General features: G+C 40.4%; 1 protein-coding gene across 9 annotated transcripts in view; it reads left to right on the top strand.

The window, feature by feature from the left end:
* LOC148326148 (receptor-type tyrosine-protein phosphatase mu) overlaps nucleotides 1–18,474 on the top strand; it is a 137,178-nt gene that overhangs the window by 98,767 nt on the left and 19,937 nt on the right. For 7 of the 9 annotated variants that reach the window (XM_088310840.1, XM_088310838.1, XM_088310836.1 and 4 more), the window contains 6 exons: nucleotides 4,246–4,496; nucleotides 6,000–6,080; nucleotides 6,185–6,211; nucleotides 10,521–10,711; nucleotides 15,188–15,275; nucleotides 16,134–16,210. In XM_088310840.1, coding sequence (XP_088166966.1) covers nucleotides 4,246–4,496; nucleotides 6,000–6,080; nucleotides 6,185–6,211; nucleotides 10,521–10,711; nucleotides 15,188–15,275; nucleotides 16,134–16,210 — 715 coding nt within the window. The remainder of the gene's footprint in view (nucleotides 1–4,245; nucleotides 4,497–5,999; nucleotides 6,081–6,184; nucleotides 6,212–10,520; nucleotides 10,712–15,187; nucleotides 15,276–16,133; nucleotides 16,211–18,474) is intronic. The other 2 variants (XM_088310845.1, XM_088310837.1) reach the window with 1 other exon arrangement.

Genomic DNA, 18,474 nt, shown 5'->3' with positions numbered 1-18,474 from the left:
AGAGCCAGCGTCTGTGGCTCTGAGCTGCAGGAGTTCAGCCCACATTTGAACGGAGAATCGGCGACGGCAGGAAATGACGCTTTCAAGGCGGAGCTTCAAAACTTTCCGACTCAGCATGGATTTTTCGATTATTATACTTTCCACTGGTTGTTATTTGTTCATACATTTCTAATGTATTCTGCCATGGTGCTGTGTGCATCCATCCCTGTAAAGACACTCCTTGATGTTTGCACATTTAGTCAACTCGCTCAGCGACATGCCTTCTGTTTTGTTGTCATTGACGAGAGTGGTGCCTTGAGATACAAGTTAAATTGGTTCCTTGACCAGACTCATAACTAAAAGCACCTGCATCTCAAATCGTCTTTCACCATTGAAATGAATGGAAACACTTTTATTCGGTTCCAGCATCCTCGAAAGTCCAAAATATTAACTTTTCAGGGGACCCCCAATACGATACGTTTTCTCTTATTTTTTATTTCTATTGCTCAAATTTACAGTTAACATTAATAACTGGCAGAGGGTTATTACACTGTAATAAATGTACGACACGTCCAGCGCGTGACGGAGCATTCCATAAAATTTTTTTTTCAACTAAAATTCTTTGTTCTGTTCTATTGCGCAAACCAAAAGAGCAACACTTCCAAAACCACATACACAGCCTTTGGAGTAATGTGGACTCTCGATTGCGAACATGAGCAGTATTAAAAATGATCTGACGTTACGTGGAAACCGTTGCCGTTCACTCACATGGATTTCACAAGCCTTGACGGCCGTTTGCGCTCGTCTGAGTGCTCTTGTTGTTGTGTATCGCGACATGACGAATGGTCCCATTTATCAAGTCGTGCAAACATTTTACGGCGCACTTTTCTCCGACTTATCTCTGGTGGCGCGGAAGAGTCGTTAATCCAGTCATCCATCATTAAATTCCCCCCTCATATAAATTAGCGCAGCATTAGCGCCGTCGTTCATCTTCATCAGCCGCGCTGCCGAGCAAGCAGCTTCCCTTCATCTGTGCCGCGCCGCCTCGTGCCTCTTCCACTGGTAGCAGATGCTGAAACTAAACGAGAATGTCACTTAGTGGTGGGCAGGCCTCCGCCAAGACGCGACGATTGCGTGTGAGCGTAGGCCGTTGTCTCGATCAGGAATAACATGCAATAGTGGCCGAGATATTGTCATTTTTTGGTTTGGAATTGTGAGCTAATATTCTAGATGCAAGCACTTTATGGTGGCATTGAACTCAACTCACCTCATAACAAACGGCATTTTATTATGTGGACAGTACAATAAAAGATGCTTTAGAACTAGATAAATATGTTATATGGGGGGTTGCGTCAGAAATGAGACCAACACGCATGTTGCCTTTCGTTCGCGTCAGAGCTAGGCACTTGACCCTTTTTTGCCGGTCAGTCCCCCGCCCTCCTGCCAAAATCCATTTTGCCTTCGGCCTTATTCATAAAAATTGTCAACCACATAGCTTTGCTTTAATCGAGTCCCTTCAGCAAACTGGTCCAAAATGTCATTCATACATGCCAACAAATGCGCTGTGGTGTTAGAACAGATTTCTGAATATAAACGGTGGGGCAACACATGTAGACAGATAATTCAAGGTACGACCGTCCGTTACTGTTCCATATATGGCTGTCATATACTGCCCTCGGGTGGCCATTAAGGAAAAAAAAAAAATAGGCCAAAAAACTGTTTTGTTTTAAGATTTGATTTAACTGTTTTAGAAAATACGATATTTTGAATTTACAGCTTGGTCATTTGCAATTGATACATTACAACTGTTTTTAGTTGTAATATCTTGATTTGTTGATTGATCAATTACGTCATTGCCATTGTCAATAGTACAAGAGTTGGATTTTCGTTTAATTGTACACAGCACAATGCAACTTTATTTATATAGAATTTTTCATCCAATATTTTGCAATCTTTTTACACCTTTTTTGTTTTTTTGTTTTCTTTGGGGTTGTCCGTCCCTCATAAATACTTTCCCTCCCTGTTTTTTTCCCCCGAAAGCATTTTAATGGCCGTCATTCTTACGCAAATTTTGCCTCATCATGGTTCATGCTAATTGCGGGGATCGAGTTGAATAGATCGGTCTATCCTCTGATTGTATCGATGATTGGTTATTTATTCATTTATTTTTATTTATTTTTTTTTTTTTTTTTAACTTTCTGAAGGCTCCAAAATCCTAATCGTGAAATGCCAAAGATCTTTTTCGGTTGCAGGCTGGAACAATAGCATTTGACTTCATTTTGTTATGGTGGGTTGCCACCTCCCTCCTGTGTCGCACTTACACGCGACCTCGTCTTTTTTGTTTGTTCTCTTAATTGCAGATTAAAAAAAGAGCAAACGCGTCCGGCGGCGTGAAAATGTCACATCTTTGTCAATTTCTTGCTCGCCGAGGAAAGCGGCTGCGCCATTAGTGCCACGCCGAGGCCCTCGGAGCAAGCGGGCGGCGGGGGGTCGCCCCGTACGCCGCCATATGCCGGGAAATTGAACAAACAGAAGAGATTTGCGGCAACAAAGCAGCGGGCGGGCACAGCGGAGGGGTCATCAAGGCGAGGCGATCATTCCGACGGCATTCCAGCTACGTTTTGTGGAATAACGGAGCGTTGACTCCATGTTTTATTAATCACCGCGGGGACGCTCTTCTATTCTCTTCTTTCTCCGTCGTTAAGGTCAGGCGCTGCTTCAGAGAGCCTCTCCTTTGGGGAAATCTCTCTTTTATTCCGTCAAAAAAGGGGAAAGAAATTCCTTATTTTGAAGATGGTATGGCTTTCCGGGTTTTAAGGTTTCATACGCATGAGTGGTGTGATCAGTTAAAAAATGTAAAATAAATCAAATTAGAATATTCGGAAAGAGATAAGATGAAAGCGTAAAGAGGGAAACAATCAGCATTTCTAATTAAAAAGAAGAAATAGGACAAATGAAATCACATTGATTAAAGAAGGATTTCCTCCTCTCTGTTCACTCTCTGTGGGTTATGTTTGAACTAGTAACTGCTAACTTTTTTTTTTTTTTTTTTTATCCGACCATCAATGACAGGATGACACATGCTGTCGTGCTGGCTGTTTAAGCCACATTTTACTTTGATGTTTGCGTTTTTTGGGGGGGTGTTCTGATCATAAACACTTCACTGTATTTTCTTTTAATTAATTAATTTATTTTTTTTTACTAAAAGATATTTAAAGTTTTTTTTGCAAATATGGAAGTATTCTAAATAAATTATTATAATTGAAATAATGACTATCATTTAATTATAGACGAACCTAGTTTTCATATGAGCCGGTTCTCACCAAATTTTTCCTCAAAGTTTTGTACAATTTAGTTTTTTTTTTCTGCACAACAAAAAAAAAAAATGCATGACTCGGCTATTCATTTCCTGGAATTGATGTGCGGTCATTCGAAGCCATTCCTATATTGTGTAAAAAAATATATTCCTAAATATAAAAAACAGACACCAAGTCCTGTCGAAAGTCATCCCTTCAAAATAAAAGCACACAATATAATCACGCCGTTTTCTGTGTGTAAATTGGTAGTTATTCTCCATAAATGTGTTTTTTTGTTGATATTTGTGAGTGTCTGGGATGGATTGATTTGATTTGGGGGTTTTACTATGGGAAATTTTGCTTTGGTTTTCATACAAATCTGTTTTACTCAGAATTACTGTTACAGATTAATCTAAAAAAAAAAAACGAGGCACCACAGTATAAATACATAAAATGAAATGAAACTTTTGACATAATTAATTTAGTTTAAAAAATGCATTTTGGAGTTTTCGTCCATACATGGTGCCATTCAAGGTTTAGACCACTTAAAAAAGAAAAGTATTCAGTACATTTTTAGAAATATGAATTCATATGGAGTAATAAGTCTTTTTGAGGCCTCAAAGTGGGTCAACACAAAACATTAAATTCACACCACTATGTCCAAGAGGCTGGACTTTCAATCATGAGGGCCCCCGATTGATTTGGGTCAGGAAGTCCCGCCTCTTCCACATTTTCACTCGTTTTTGTTTTATTCTTAAGATGGAAAAGTCATCCGACGCCTAATCAAAGTTAATGTGACCAGAAACCAGAGCTCATGATGTGACCCGCCTTCTCATAAGAAATAACAATCTGAGCAAAAAATTTTAAAAAATTTAAAAATATGCTCGCTAAACAGTTATATGCTAAGTTTTGATAGTTTAGTTTATTAAATAATTTGACTCTTATTTGTTCTCCCCCTCTTCCTCTGAAGGAAACTAGCCAAGAAGCGCAAAGAGACGTTGAACAGCACCCGCCAGGAGATGACGGTGATGGTCAACTCCATGGACAAGAGCTACACGGAGCAGGGGACCAACTGCGACGAGGCGCTCTCCTTCATGGACACGCACAACCACACGCTCAACGCGCGAAGCGAGTGCGCGCTCACCACTGTCAACGCGCGCAGCGAGTGCGCGCTCACCCTCAACGCGCGCAGCGAGTGCGCGCTCACACTCAACGGTCGAGGTAAGACGGCAGGACAAATTGTTCACTTCTGTTCTTCATATTCTAATAATTGAACACATTTAACAGCGACACATTTTTTTTAAGCGACTTCTGCCCTTTAAACTATCGCTTCGTTGGCTCGCACCCTCACGCAACACAACACAATGCGATGCAGTGTGATGACCTCTTCATTTCGGCCCCTCGCAGGGTCCGTTTAATCCTCCGTTGATGGGCAGCTGGGCTAAATCTGCGCCTTGGGGTTCGACTGGCCGTAATCCCGCCTCCTGAGCGTCAGATTAAACATACAGAGCAGCCCCCCCCCGTGCACACACACACACCCCTGCCGGGCAAGCGCCCCAATGATGCGCTGACCTTGATTAACTGTCTGTCGGCGTGGACTCCAGATCTGTTGTCTGCTTGCTTTTGAGGTTTAAACGGCTGATTTATGATCGGCGTAGCTGCCGGCGACCTTAAGTGACAGTGCCGTTTGGGATTAAGACGCGATAGATTAGACATTTGACTGGTAATAACAGTGTTAGCGCGTCTCGACATTGAGCATATTGACTCTCGAATTCAGTTTTATCCGCCATCCACTTTATTTTGTGCTTAATCTCCACCATACTGCCCCTTTTAAATCCACATGTTCACTTGATGGTTACTGTGGCCTCTTAGCTCATGTCTTAAAAATAGCAACTAAAACTTGATGGCGGAGGCTAACAAGCTTCTTGGGTGATTTCAAGTAATGTGTTTCCACAAAAGCCTGAATAAGAAACGCAACATGAAAGTGTGACAAAGAGTGACAACGTTGCACTACATGACACACGCACCCACACGTGTACTGTGTGTGACACTAAAAGCCTGAAAAGGAAGCAAATACAAATACAAGTCTGAAAAAGAAGCATGAAGTATGAAACAGGGTTATGGTTGTTTGCAATATTAGTTAGTTTTCATTTAATTTTTAATTTTTCATTTGATTTTTTTTTTTCCAATTCAGTTACGTTTAAGTAGGTTTTAGAGTTGGTGTATTTTATTTTAATTTAGTTCTTATTCATTTTGATATTATTTTCATTTTTCATACATTTAGTGTATTTTCGTAAGTTTTAGATTGTTTTCTGAATGTAAAATGCAGCTTCAGTTATGGTTTTTTTGGAAGCGTTCATTTACATTTTTTTTTTTTTGTTCATTAGTTCTTGTTATTGCATTAGTTTCTGTTCATTGTAATAACCTTATAATGACAAAATGTGCCAGACAAAAGAAGTCTGAAAACGAAGCAAGTGGAGCGTGATAAAGCTTGCTGCACGAACACCTAAAAAAAAAAAAAAAAAATCGCAGTAACAATATATCAGAACGACAACGGTATCTTAAACAAAAGCAGTCTCAGAATGTTCTGAACTCCTTTTTATCAATCGTCCATAGCATGGCTGTAACTTCAAGTTCCACTTCTATTGCTCAATTTTGGGGTACGATTTCCTATTGAATCCTGCTGGGTTTTTTTGTTGTTTTTTTTTGTGTGTGTGTGTGCAGCCGGGTCGTCGCCGTCCTCTTTCACGCTGCCCAAAGCCAACACGCTCAGCTCCTCCATCCCGACCAGCGCCTTCTACCCAGGTAATGGAACCCCCACCGAATGTGTCGTTCAAGTCGCTAAATTGAACTTACTGCATTTCCATTTACCGCAACACTTTGTTTCCTCCCCCAACTTGTGCCCTCAGACCCCTTTGTGCCGACCGCCATCTTAGGTAAGAATTCCTTTCTCTTATGCCGTAGATGATGCATTACTGAGGACCCGTTCCGTGTGCCTGTATTAGGTGTCACAACCAAGAAGCCAGACATCATGTCGTCACTTTCTTTTTTTTTTTAATTGACATGTTGAGTTCTGTACAAGTTCGAAGGAGTGAAGAGGATTGAGATATTCAATAGTTTTTTTTTCTAATTTCTTCAGTAAAAATGAGGCTGACGCTTCCTGTATTCTCTTCTTCTTTCATATGTAGAGAGTTAAACACACTAATGTACCACCACCTAGTGGTCTCAAGTGAAATTACACCCCAAAATAAAGCGCGAAATTGATTAATAAGTGGACCAAAAGGCATCCCCGAAATAGTGGGGCTGCGAACTGGTGAACAATGTTGGAAGGCGGTTTAGTCATTTCAAAGGTGAGCTGCGATCAGAAGAGCCGAATGTAGCAAAGCTAGCCGTTATTTTATAGTTACAGCGCCACGCTGACATACGAAGACTGTTGTCTTGTCGGCTGGACATTTCGCCGCCCCACAGAGCCTTTTAGTCTGGACTCGTCTGGAGTTCATTATAGGTCATTTTAATTTGGTTGAGACTATTAGTTTTTTTTAAATTAATTTATTTTAACTTGAACTGCCTTGATGCAGACGAGTGAAGTGGACAAATGGGTTCAACCTGCAGCGCAGAAGTGACAACAGGGTGAGACAGTGTGGAAGTTGTGTGCTCCATAAATGCAAGGATAAAAAAAAAAAAAAAAGCAGAGAGTGACAGACGTGATCATCACGCTGGCAGACTAACGGCGAGATGCTGCGCAACACCTTGACACGAACACTTAGCCTATCGACAGTGAGTCTCGTTTCTTTGTTGTCACACCTGCAATGACTCATTTGAGGACTGGAAAGCACAGATTCTCCTCGTCGCCCAAGCCCCTCCCCCTCCATCGTTTCAGCTTTGTTTGGCTTTTTCTTGATTTCTTTACATTTTTTTTCCCCCCTCCGTCATACCTGCCTGCTCGCCCCTCCTCATCCTCATCCCCACCTTCCCGCTCAAAACGAGGGTCTCTCCGGTGGTGGTGGGGGACTGGCTTTGCTGCATCCCATCCGCGTGTGATGTCACATACGTGTTTGACCCGTCATATGCATGGACAGACGTGTGGACTGGGTGTGTGAGGCGGGTTTGAAGGTGGGGCGGGGTTTTTTTTTTTTTTTTTTTTTTAGCAATTTTAGACACAAGTAAATGCAGCTCGGGAGGCGGAAACGAGTCTCACCACTTTCCCCTTCAGCAAAAACATCCATGTCTTCCCCTCCCTCCTCTTCATTTGGCTCCCTCCCCTCGCTCCCCGCAACACAACGATCTCTTCTATTATTCTTTTTAATGTCATCGTCCCCGCGCCGTCGGCGGCCTACTTGTTTGTGTTTTGCTTCTCGCTTCCCGATGAAATGGAATGATAAAAAGACGCGTCCCCCCGAAACGCATCACACGACGACAAATTGGGGGCGTCGCGCCACGCTTTGAGTTCTCCAGAAGAAAGAGAAGCGGAGTTTAACAGTGCGCGTAACTTAAAGGGGCGTCTTTCATCACCGCCATATGGCGGCGTTAGTTTTTAATGAAGCAGGACGGGGGCGATTGGCACGGGGTTGCAGCTGTGACAGTCGTCAAAATAATAGAGAAAATTAATGTCGTCAAGAAATAGAAATAATGTGTCGCTGGCTTCAAACTGTCGCCGTTTTAAATGTTTTATTAACTTGACTGCACTTTATAGGAATAAATAAAAATAAATTTCATTCTACCCAAAATGACATTTTTGCAAAAAATATTTTGTGACGACGTCGTTCACTTTTCCGACAATCCACATCCAGTCATTACTTGCAATACTAAAAAAGAATTTACTTTTTTCTGTAATTATGAATGTCTTAATCGTTCTTAAATTAACCATGAGAAATGATTTTTTTTTTGTAAATTCCTAAAAGTGTTGTGACCGGATTCATAATAATTTTTTTTGGGATTCACACCACTTTTAAAAGAATTCCTACAAACTGTTTTAGACACCACCATACACAATTCCAACAATCTAAATATGGCTGAAGCTAAAAAAATAAATAAATAAAAAAAAATACTGAAAGATATTAAGAAACTGACCAAATACTTGCCGGTTTATTAAAAAAAAATATGTGACACCATACTTCATAAAGCCCACTTTATCCTTCCTCGTCATGAACAATTTGTCACGATTATATGCCGGGACGCACTAAAAATGTTACTGACGACACGCGCCACAAATATGGCATGAGCACCAATAAAAAATATGCTAAGCACCAAAATTTTTCCTCGAAACAAAAAGGCAGATTTTTTTTTTTTTAATGTGAAAATTGATAGAGTTGCAGGGACATTCTTCAGTTATTCCTTATCGTTGCCATGAATTTTTGTATGACGCCACCATTCACAATTCCGACAATCAAACAAAAAAGCAATATGGCTGATATGCTTGGCGAAAAATGCAAAAAAAAAAAAAAAATTTTTTTTTTTTTGCCAAAAACAACAAAATAATCTTGTAAAGTGGGTAGAGTTAAGCAATATTATTCTTTTTACCAAAACACCATCCCTTTTTTATGGATTCCTAGGAAACTTTTGTGACGCCATTTCACAATGCTAACAAAGCCTTTCAGCCGTTTTCTTCTCCCTCCTTTAAATTCATCACTTCCTTGTTTGATTCTTTTTTACTTTTCTCATGCAAACTGCCCCAACATCCATCAATCAACACCCACAATCCCCCCTCCCACCCCGACTGGGCCGAAGCGTTTCCGCGTATAGCGTAGCACTCAAACACTGTACCAGGTTCTCATGCTGTATTGTTGCTTATCCCCTCTTTCTTTCTCTCTCTCGCTCCTTCCTCCTCTCTCCCTCTGTCTCTCTCTCTCTCTCTTTTCCACATCCGTCACCTCTTATGTATCTGCTATCTAAAAAGTGCCCATTAATGGTAAGTTCTCCCATGCGGGGTTGAGGGAATGGGGGCGTTGTTCCGTCGGACAGCGAGCGAGCGAGCGCTTCCGACGACGTTTTGTGACATCACTTGCATGACCAGTGTTCGCATTTCATCGCCCCTCCTCGCCACCGACCCCCCCGCCCCCAACCCTCCCGCACCATCCCATGCCGCTATTAGCAACATTAGCATAGCATGAGCTGAGTGCCTGACGGCTGCGACAACCTCATCACCATCTCCGCCTCCCTCCTGGGCTCTTTTTTTTTTTATTTCTTTTTTTTTTATTTATTTATCAAAAGATCAGGTCAGCTAGGGTGGAATCAACACTGTGTTTGTGTGATGCTTTTCCACTAAAAACCTTCCGCCCCACTACCACCCTGCCACTTCCCCTTCCTCCATGATTCTGGGTGCACGACCGTCCCAACAACCCACCACCTACATCTGTGCCTCACGTCCGCCGCCGATTGGTTGAAAAGATGAAGCAACCGACACAAATTTACATTCGTTTTTGTCTGATTAATTTAGTAGGAATTAATTAAAAAAAAAATAAATAAAACGCTCCTTTTTCCCCTTTTAAATGGAGCAAACCTTTTAAAATTCTTGTGTAAAGTGTAAAAATCCATTAGCCACGGTTGGTGATTACGTTAGATCCACAATGTCGGAAGAAAAAAAAACTCTCAATAATTTAGTAGGAAATTGTAAAAAATGTTAAGTGCTTCAATTTGATTGGAACTATCAAAAAATCTACTCATCGTTTTTTTGTTTTTTTTAAAAAAAAAAACTAACACTCCAAAAATGCTCCCTCTTCTCAAAGTTGGTTTCCACAATTGTAAACCCAAACCAAAAGTCTGAATAAGTGAATCCGGTGTTAGCATTCGTTCACACTTGTCCAAAAGCAATGGTACCAACCAGTTTTTTTGTTTGTTTTTTTTAATCGAAACAGACAGAAGTGTAAGCACAACATTTAAGTTCAAGTCAACCGATATGACCGCTGCTTGAACCAAACCAAAAGTCTGAATGCACACTCAATAGCTTTAGGTTCTGAGACAGATGGACCTGAACCTTCCCACCACATGACTCATCCTCTTACTCAATGGCGTTGTGTTGTTGTGACCATCCATTACAAGCAGATTACTAGTTTTGGGAGAGTTGTTTGTCAATCTGGAGGCTGGTGACATAATGCTGAACAGTAAATGAGATAAGCGGCCATCTGCGGCAACTGTCACAACATCGCATTTACCGCTTTCAAGCATCGTGTCACCGAGTCGACCCGTTTGGCTTTTTTTCACTGCATCGGCGCTGACTTGCGGGCCTTGCCACTGTGCTTTGCGAAGCAGACGAGAGCCAGAACATGGGCAGCGACACCAGCAGCCTGGTGCAGTCACACTCGCTGAGGAAGCGCGAGGCGGTGGACGTACCGTACCAGAGCGGCCAGCTGCACCCGGCCATCCGCGTGGCCGACCTGCTGCAGCACATCACGCAGATGAAGTGCGCCGAGGGCTACGGCTTCAAGGAGGAGTACGAGGTCGGTAAACGGTTGGCCCTAAAGCCGGCCCACATGTCCACATGCACGCTGAGGGTTTTTAGGAGCATTTTAAAGAAAGAATCGTGAAGATCGGGATTTGTGGAGACGGTGCCGGAACAATAATGGCCCAATCAGAATCAGGATGAAAGTGATGTGTAGAAAAGGTGCCAGAAAACGGCAATGAAAAAAATTCAGGGCAAATGCAATAAGGAAGCAGAATGTTTTAGTCAATTAGAAGCACGATAAAAGCCGTATGTGGTAAAGACGCCACAAAGAGTGAGCCGCCATCAACAAAAAACGAAAATGGATCTACAAAACAAAGACACAAGCAAAGCCAGAGACTTTTTATACATGCTCGTTATCTAAACATTTTGAGGTAGGCCACTCAGATTCTTGGAAACTCAAATCCATTAGATCAATTATTCCCTTGAAAGGAAGCTCCTTGTGTACTTATTTTTGCGGCGCACCATATTAAAATGCGGCATCTCATTTACGGGTTCCATTTCTGTATTTAACACATAAATAAGGATCAGCGTATTATTGGGCGGAGGCATGGGAAAAATACACTAGGTTAAAACATGCGAGCATACATGCATGCGTGCGCTAAAACATGCTAGCGTGCATGCAAGCTTAGATTAATGTCCGCTTGCTGTCCTCAATCACGTCCGCCTTGCCTCTAAATAAGCAGTTTGCCGCCAGGAAATGCACATTGTCAGTCAAGTGGAGCGCTAATCAAAGTCACACAAGATTTTGGAACTTGATGCACACATAAGGAACGTCGCGTTATAAGACGCCCCCGTCCATTTTGGAGAAAATGTACGACTTTTAAGTCAGCCTTGTGGTTGTGAAAATATTGTAAATATGTTTCCGGATACTTACACTTGACTCTCTGGAGCGAGTTCACCGTTGTTCATTCTAGCATAAAAGTGGCAAAACAATAACGGGCCAATCAGAATCATGATCACAGCCAATTGTGGAAAAAGCGCCTAAAAGATCATTATGAAAAAAATAAAATAAATCAAAAGAAATATGGGGAGGGGACATTTCTACATAATTGAACGAATAAAAACTCTAAAAGTAAATTAGTAATAATACTATTCTAATAAAAATCTAAAATTCATTCTAAAAATGAAAAAAATAAGTTTTTTAATGATTATTCAATGACAATTTCAGGAAAAGTGTGAAAATTCTTTTTTTTTTTAAACAAAAAAATTTTGTCTTTCAAATCAAAACTATAATAAAAAAAAAAACATTCAAAAGGATATTTTAAACAATTGTTTTCCTAGTATCTAAAATAAAATGTGGGCCCAAAAGATTTTAAACAATAGCTTTTTAAAAAGCCTTGTGTGGGTCTGGACATGCGATTTCTGCGCTGACAGTGATGTGTACGCCTCTCTTCATCTGTGTTCTGTGCGCCGCTTGCTTTTTCCTCAGCTGCACTTTTAGGATAAATTGTTAATGCGTCTCCTGTCTCTGCGTGTTTACACTGTCTTTTGGTGTCTGTGTTTGTTGTGCACTTTTGTGTCAAATGTTGCCTTCTTCCCTAATCCCCCTCCGGAACTGTCGCCTTACCTGCCAATCTCCCCCCCAAAAACAACATCCAAGTCGCCTTTAAATGGCTGCGCCGAGACCTATGTAAAACTTTTTACTGTAGCCAATAAACCTGCAGCTCCTTGTCAGAGATAATCATTTCTTGTGCTTTACGGAAAAAGAAAAAAAAAATCTTCTTTTCATGTTCACAGGCAACGCCTGAAAGTGGAGGTGGAGATTTATTTACCTTACCAAAAGAAGTAATTGATTTCAATAAAAGTCTAATATTATTCATGAATAATTGTTTTCATTAAAACCTCTTCCACAAATTGAAATGAAATTCTTAGTCATAGACTTTAATCAATGATTTAAAAACACAATAAAAGTAAATGCTCGGTTATGATTTGTCATAGTTCGTAGTCTCATCTTTTGGCATGCTATAAATGTGAAATATCCAACTGAAAAAAATAAAGTAAAGTAATATTTGACTGTATTCAGGAAACAAGAAAATACAAATTAAATGAACAAAAATAGTCCAGTGGACTTGATTCAACCTTTGTGGCTCCCCATGACCTGGATGAATGAGAAATTGAGAATTGTATTTATTTATTTTTATTTTTGTTTTAGCTTGGACATTTCTTTTGTTTTGATATTGTGAGTCAGCCTACGGCAATTATTACTATAATACAAATTTAAATAAATGAATAATAATAAAGTTAAAAGAAATGGTAACATTCTTTTTTTTTCTTTTTTTTTTTTTTTTTAAATTGTCCAATGTAATTTATTTGGGTGCATGCTATAAGTCAAGTCACATTTATTTATACAACCCTTAATTGAAATAAAGTCTCAAAGGGCTTCACACGCCCTCAGCTGACAAATATTAACTCACAAAACCTGATCTTTAGCCCCTGGAGGGCGAGAAAAAACTAAAAAAAAAAAAACAGAAACAAAAAAAAACATCTGTGGGAAAAATGAGAAACCTTGAGAAGGGACCGCAGACGGGGGAATCCCCCTTCCAAGATGATCAGCAATGGATGCCGAGTGGGCAACCTTTAACACATATTATGATGCGATGCGATTTCAGTCGCGTGTTTGACAGCTGTACAATCAAATAAAACAAAATGGACATCTATTATTGTGCCATATCACAGTTAAATAATCCCAAAGTACCCAAAAATCTCTGACTTCCACTGTTAAAATGTTGCCTTCCCGCGTGTATTCGAGTGAATCCCCTTCTGAGCGTTCAACAAAATGCGCGACCACCTGTACCACGAGGATTGTTGCGCCGCCACGGGTGTCCCTCCGGGTTCATGTTTTGGTTTCATGTTGCTGTCGCCACGTGTCCACAAAAACACTTAAACACCCCTCCCCTTCCCACTCCCTCCTTTGCTCGCATGTCTCGTCTCCACCATGACATCACCGTGTCCTCAGGTTAATGCCCTTTTTCTTCTTGGTGAATTGGAGCGTGTGGTTCTGTTGACTTAACGTTGTACTATATCTCTCTCTGACCCATGCTCTTTCTTGTACCTTAACTTTGGATCAGATTAATGAGGTAAGAGCACCCTTGTTGTTGTTGTGTTTTTATATATTTTTTGGAATAATCAAAAATGTATGGCAAATGTATGCACATATTCAACCGAAAGGGCATTTACCAACCCAAGTGAGCCACTTCACCGTCACCCCCCCCTCTCGCTTTTTTGATGGATGGAATGTGTGACACCTGTGTCGTGCCAAATGTGCCTCTTTTGAAAAAAAATAGCATCACAATCGAGTGTCTTCCATTTGTGCCCGCTTCTAGACAAAATGGATGACTTGTTAATTTTGTCCCAAAATGGCTGACACATCCTGTCCACTTTCAGGCTCGTTATGATTGGACATGTCCCCCCAAATTCGTGTCGACCGAGTGAACTCGTGCAGTCACACTCGCTGAGGGAGTGTTACTGAGTGCCTTCGAAAACTTTTTCACCAGAATACACGAGCTTGCAAATATATGAATTTTTAATGAGAAGTGAGTAGGAAGCCTTAACGTGGAATCTCCAAAGAGAGCACAATCCATAAAGCTGGTTGATAAACAAGTTGTTCGCATTTCATAACTGTACTGCAAATTTTTTTTATGTAGTTCAAAATCCCCCCCCAAATTATTGGACTAAAGTGTGAAAGTCATGTATTCTTTGCAAAAGCTTGCTGAAGGATATGAATAAACTTTTTGTTGCTTCATCATGTGATCATTATTTCAGTACGTGAATCAGAATGATGACTGCCACTAATATTGGCAAAATTAAAATCCTGCATGACAGACAAAACTATTGTATAATATATATCGAGAGAGAGGGAGAGATTGTTATACTATTTTATATGAAATTAATATATAATGTATATTATTATCAATATTGTCTACAGATTCGCCTAAATTGAGTTGTACACACACAAAATTCTGCATTTTTTTGTCTTTAAAGTACCCAATGCTGAACCAGTTAATCTGGCCATCATCCAAAAAACTAAAAAAAATAACCAAAACAAATAAATAAATACAAAAAAATAGTGATAGAAATTCTGAAAGAAATCTGTAATATATAAATTTTAAAAAAGTCCAAATGTTCTTTTTAAATCGCAACAGTTGAAACGTAACAAATTGCTTTACTTAAGAGAAGTACAAGTTTTAGTTATTTAACTTTGAAGCATATTTAGATATATGTAATTTAATTAACTTAAATGAACTCTAATAACAATAGAAAAGAAAAAAAATTAAAAAAAATAGACGTTCCAGCATCTAAAGTGCTTTAATGTTTACACTTTCACAATTTCCAGCGAGACATTGTCCACTTCTGGTATTTCGGCATACAGCTTGCATCTGTTAAGCATGACACATCTTTGTCTTTTTGCATGAAAGGTCTTCCCAGTGCCGCCATGTTTCACCACACACTTCTGTTGTGTCTTTGTTCGCAGCGCTTCTTCGAGGGACAGTCGGCGCCGTGGGACTCGGCGAAGAAAGACGAGAATCGCATGAAGAACCGATACGGGAACATTATCGCATGTGCGTACCCCATTATGCCCCCCTCCCCCGCCTTTGTCAGCTGATTTATTGTGCCTGGCTTCGGCATAAGAAACAAAAGAGTTTCATTATCAGTGCAGCCGAAGCAGATTTGACCTTTCTGCTCCGTGGTTACATATTTATCTTCCAGCAGTTGCTTCGCCTACAATGTGTGTTGTATTTTGTAGATACGCCCCAACAAAAAGTCGTGGACATTATTAATCAAGATCAACTTGGTTGGAACATGGGCTCTCACTGCACTGCTTAACGCCTGAGAATTAACTCATTTATTCCCAGCCGTTTTCACGAAAGGAAACACCTCAATCACAGCGGGGGGGTTTTTTCTCTTTTTTGACTGATTTTGTAACGTCTGCACAATATTGTGTTCTAAAAATAAAAACATGGAGCTATGACGCCAAAAAAAAAAAAAATGAATTAAAAAAAAAAAAAAAAAAGGCCATGACGTATAAATACGTCTTTGGGAGGCAGGGACTACAATTTTGAAAATGTAAATATACGTCGAATGGATTGAATGAGTCAAAAAGGAAAAAGACAACAAAAAATTAAAGCCGCATTTATAAACATATACATGTCTTCATAGATTGTTTCAAATTGGGTGGCACTCTGCACGACAGATCAATCGGTTTCGCTTAATCGTGCAGAAGGTCTAAAAATTGTGCACGCACAAGAAAACATCTTTGCAATAGGTGGCCACTATATCCTTCGAAGTCATAAAGAGAGACAGTCAGTCATCCTTCTCCTCCTCCTCCTCCTCCTCCTCCTCCTCCTCACCATGTCATGGCCTGGTTAATGTCATTAATTCCATGCTGCTTTCTTCTTCCTCTCTGCCTCTTTTTCCAGATGATCACTCGCGTGTCAGGCTGCAGGCCCTGGAGGGCGAACAGAGCTCCGATTACATTAATGCAAATTACGTTGATGTAAGTACACACACGCACGCATGCACACACACACACACGCGCGCACCAGCCAGCACCGCCGACGCAAAAAGGTCACCGCGCTTCCTCTCGGGGGTGGCAGAGAGGGTACCGGTGCTGCCGTCGCAGGGGGGCCCTGAGGGAACGGGACTGGTCACACGCAAACGCGCACACACACACACTGTAGCAAGCTGCTGTATCAGTGTGCGCTCAAATTAAGAGCAATAAAGATCAGTAGATGACAGCACTCGTATCGAGAAAAAGAAGCACAAACACATGCTAGGAAAAGAGGATGATACTAAATAGGTGAAGGAAGGACCTCCACCAAGGCTTTAACGCTAAGTCTTGAATCATTGTGGTAGAACATGGCATGAATTGTGTAGTTCGGGTTTAGTATTTAAAATGTGAAGCCTTTCAAAAGGAATTGGTATCAAGGAAGTATGTGTGATGCATCTTCACTGAGAGACAAGCTTTGTTTGTCTGGTTGGGAGCCGAGTTTAGTCATGGTTGTTCGTGGAAGCGATATGTGCAAGCAAAAATGGTCTTTGAAAACAAACTTCGAAACACCGTAATGACATTTGCTCCCCACATAACCTGCAAACACGAAAAATGCGTGCACAAAACAGGCGTTAACTGGCAGTTCATTTTCCTTCGGCGCCAAACCTCCACAAATCCTCCCATTTTGCTCGCACGAGAAACAAGGTTGTTCTTGCTCTTGTTGTTGCTAAGTGAAAAAGCCAAAGACACATTTGCGTGACCTTGACACAAGGTGACCTTCCTTTTCCGAGGGCTGCGGCTGTAAATGTGCACAATGTTAGCGGGAGTATTCTTTTTTGTGTTTTTCTATTGTTTTGGGGGGTGTTTTTCATTTTTTTTGTGTGTTTCATTGTTAGATTGTATATTTTTTTCTGTCATATCCAAGCCAATATGAGAGTTCCCTCTGCCTTCCCTATCTATAGCATTATGTGCGGAGTGCCAGGGGAATATTAAAAAATATTTTTTTTTTCATTGCCATATTTTTTTCATAATTTCTTTCTGGATTTATATTTTTAATATTATTTTAATGTTATTATTAATAATAATTAATATAATTATATATATATAATGTTTTAATAAGAATTATTTCAGAATTTAACTAAACTTGATTATATATTTAATACTACAGTATTTGTAATTTTAATATTTGTATTTTTCTTACTTTTTTTAAATGCAATTTTTCCTTTTTCCTTTTTTTTTTTTTATTTATTTTTCTCCATCTCCCCCCTTACACCTTGCCATCCACGTGTGCAATTTGTCGCTCTCAATCCTCCTCTCTGCCCGTGCCATCCCCTGCATGCTAAGCCACGCTCGTATTTCAGCACTTACATGGCCTCCAGTCTCGGCATGCCTTTTACGCCGTGTTAAAGTCGTTAAAAAGACACATGAAGCGTGTTGCGAAGCAGCCTAACTGGCTTATATGACCTGATTCCCCGTAAACGCCGCCATGAGGAAGACGCGCCGCTAATAGCCTGGTGATGTACCTTGCCCGATGCGCTCATTTGTAATCTCTTGTTAGCCCCCCCCCCCCCGCATCAATTCATCATGCAAGGTGCGCCTTCAATTATTTACCTTTGACTGCTATTGGTTTTATGGTCCATTATGCTGCACCATACAAAGCCGGGGCCCGCTTCTAATTGAGAACATGTGCATATTCAAAAGAGTGCAGACAGACGGCTAACGGTGTATTTTTTGTTTTTTTGGGGGTTGTTTCTTTTTACTCTTTAACTCATCAGAACGCGCCAATAAAAAGCCATTGCGGGCAACATCCCCACTGCTTTTGTTATTGCGCCGAAGCCGCCAGATGATAATGATGATGGTCTTCACGAGGGCTTGCTAGTCAGCGAGTCAATGTACTACCCCAAACATGTCGAGTCATTAAGCGAAGAAAACGCATCCTCGCCCCTGATTGCATATTAGCATGCGGAGTAGCAAATGCAAAAGCACTCACCTTAAATCAAGCATGTTGGTAATTATTATATTTTGTTGTAATGGAAAAAAATTACGTTTTTAAATAAATACTCTACTTGTTCGTATTTGCAAACCCAACAGTACAACATTTTGCAGGCAACAGTCTTATTTGAAGCAATTTTTTTTCAAAGTGCAACTTTTATGGGGATTACGGTAGTCTGATTTGAAACTTGCGGGATTCACAGTAGAATGTTTTAAGTGGTGTAACATTTCTGAGATTTAAGGTAGTTTTAATTTAACCACTAAAGCTTTTATCATCG

Source organism: Idiotropiscis lumnitzeri, chromosome 12, assembly GCF_059441095.1.
Source record: "Idiotropiscis lumnitzeri isolate Australia: NSW breed Sydney's pygmy pipehorse chromosome 12, RoL_Ilum_1.0, whole genome shotgun sequence".
NCBI lineage: Eukaryota > Metazoa > Chordata > Actinopteri > Syngnathiformes > Syngnathidae > Idiotropiscis > Idiotropiscis lumnitzeri.
This window is presented reverse-complemented; position numbering and strand designations above follow the sequence as displayed.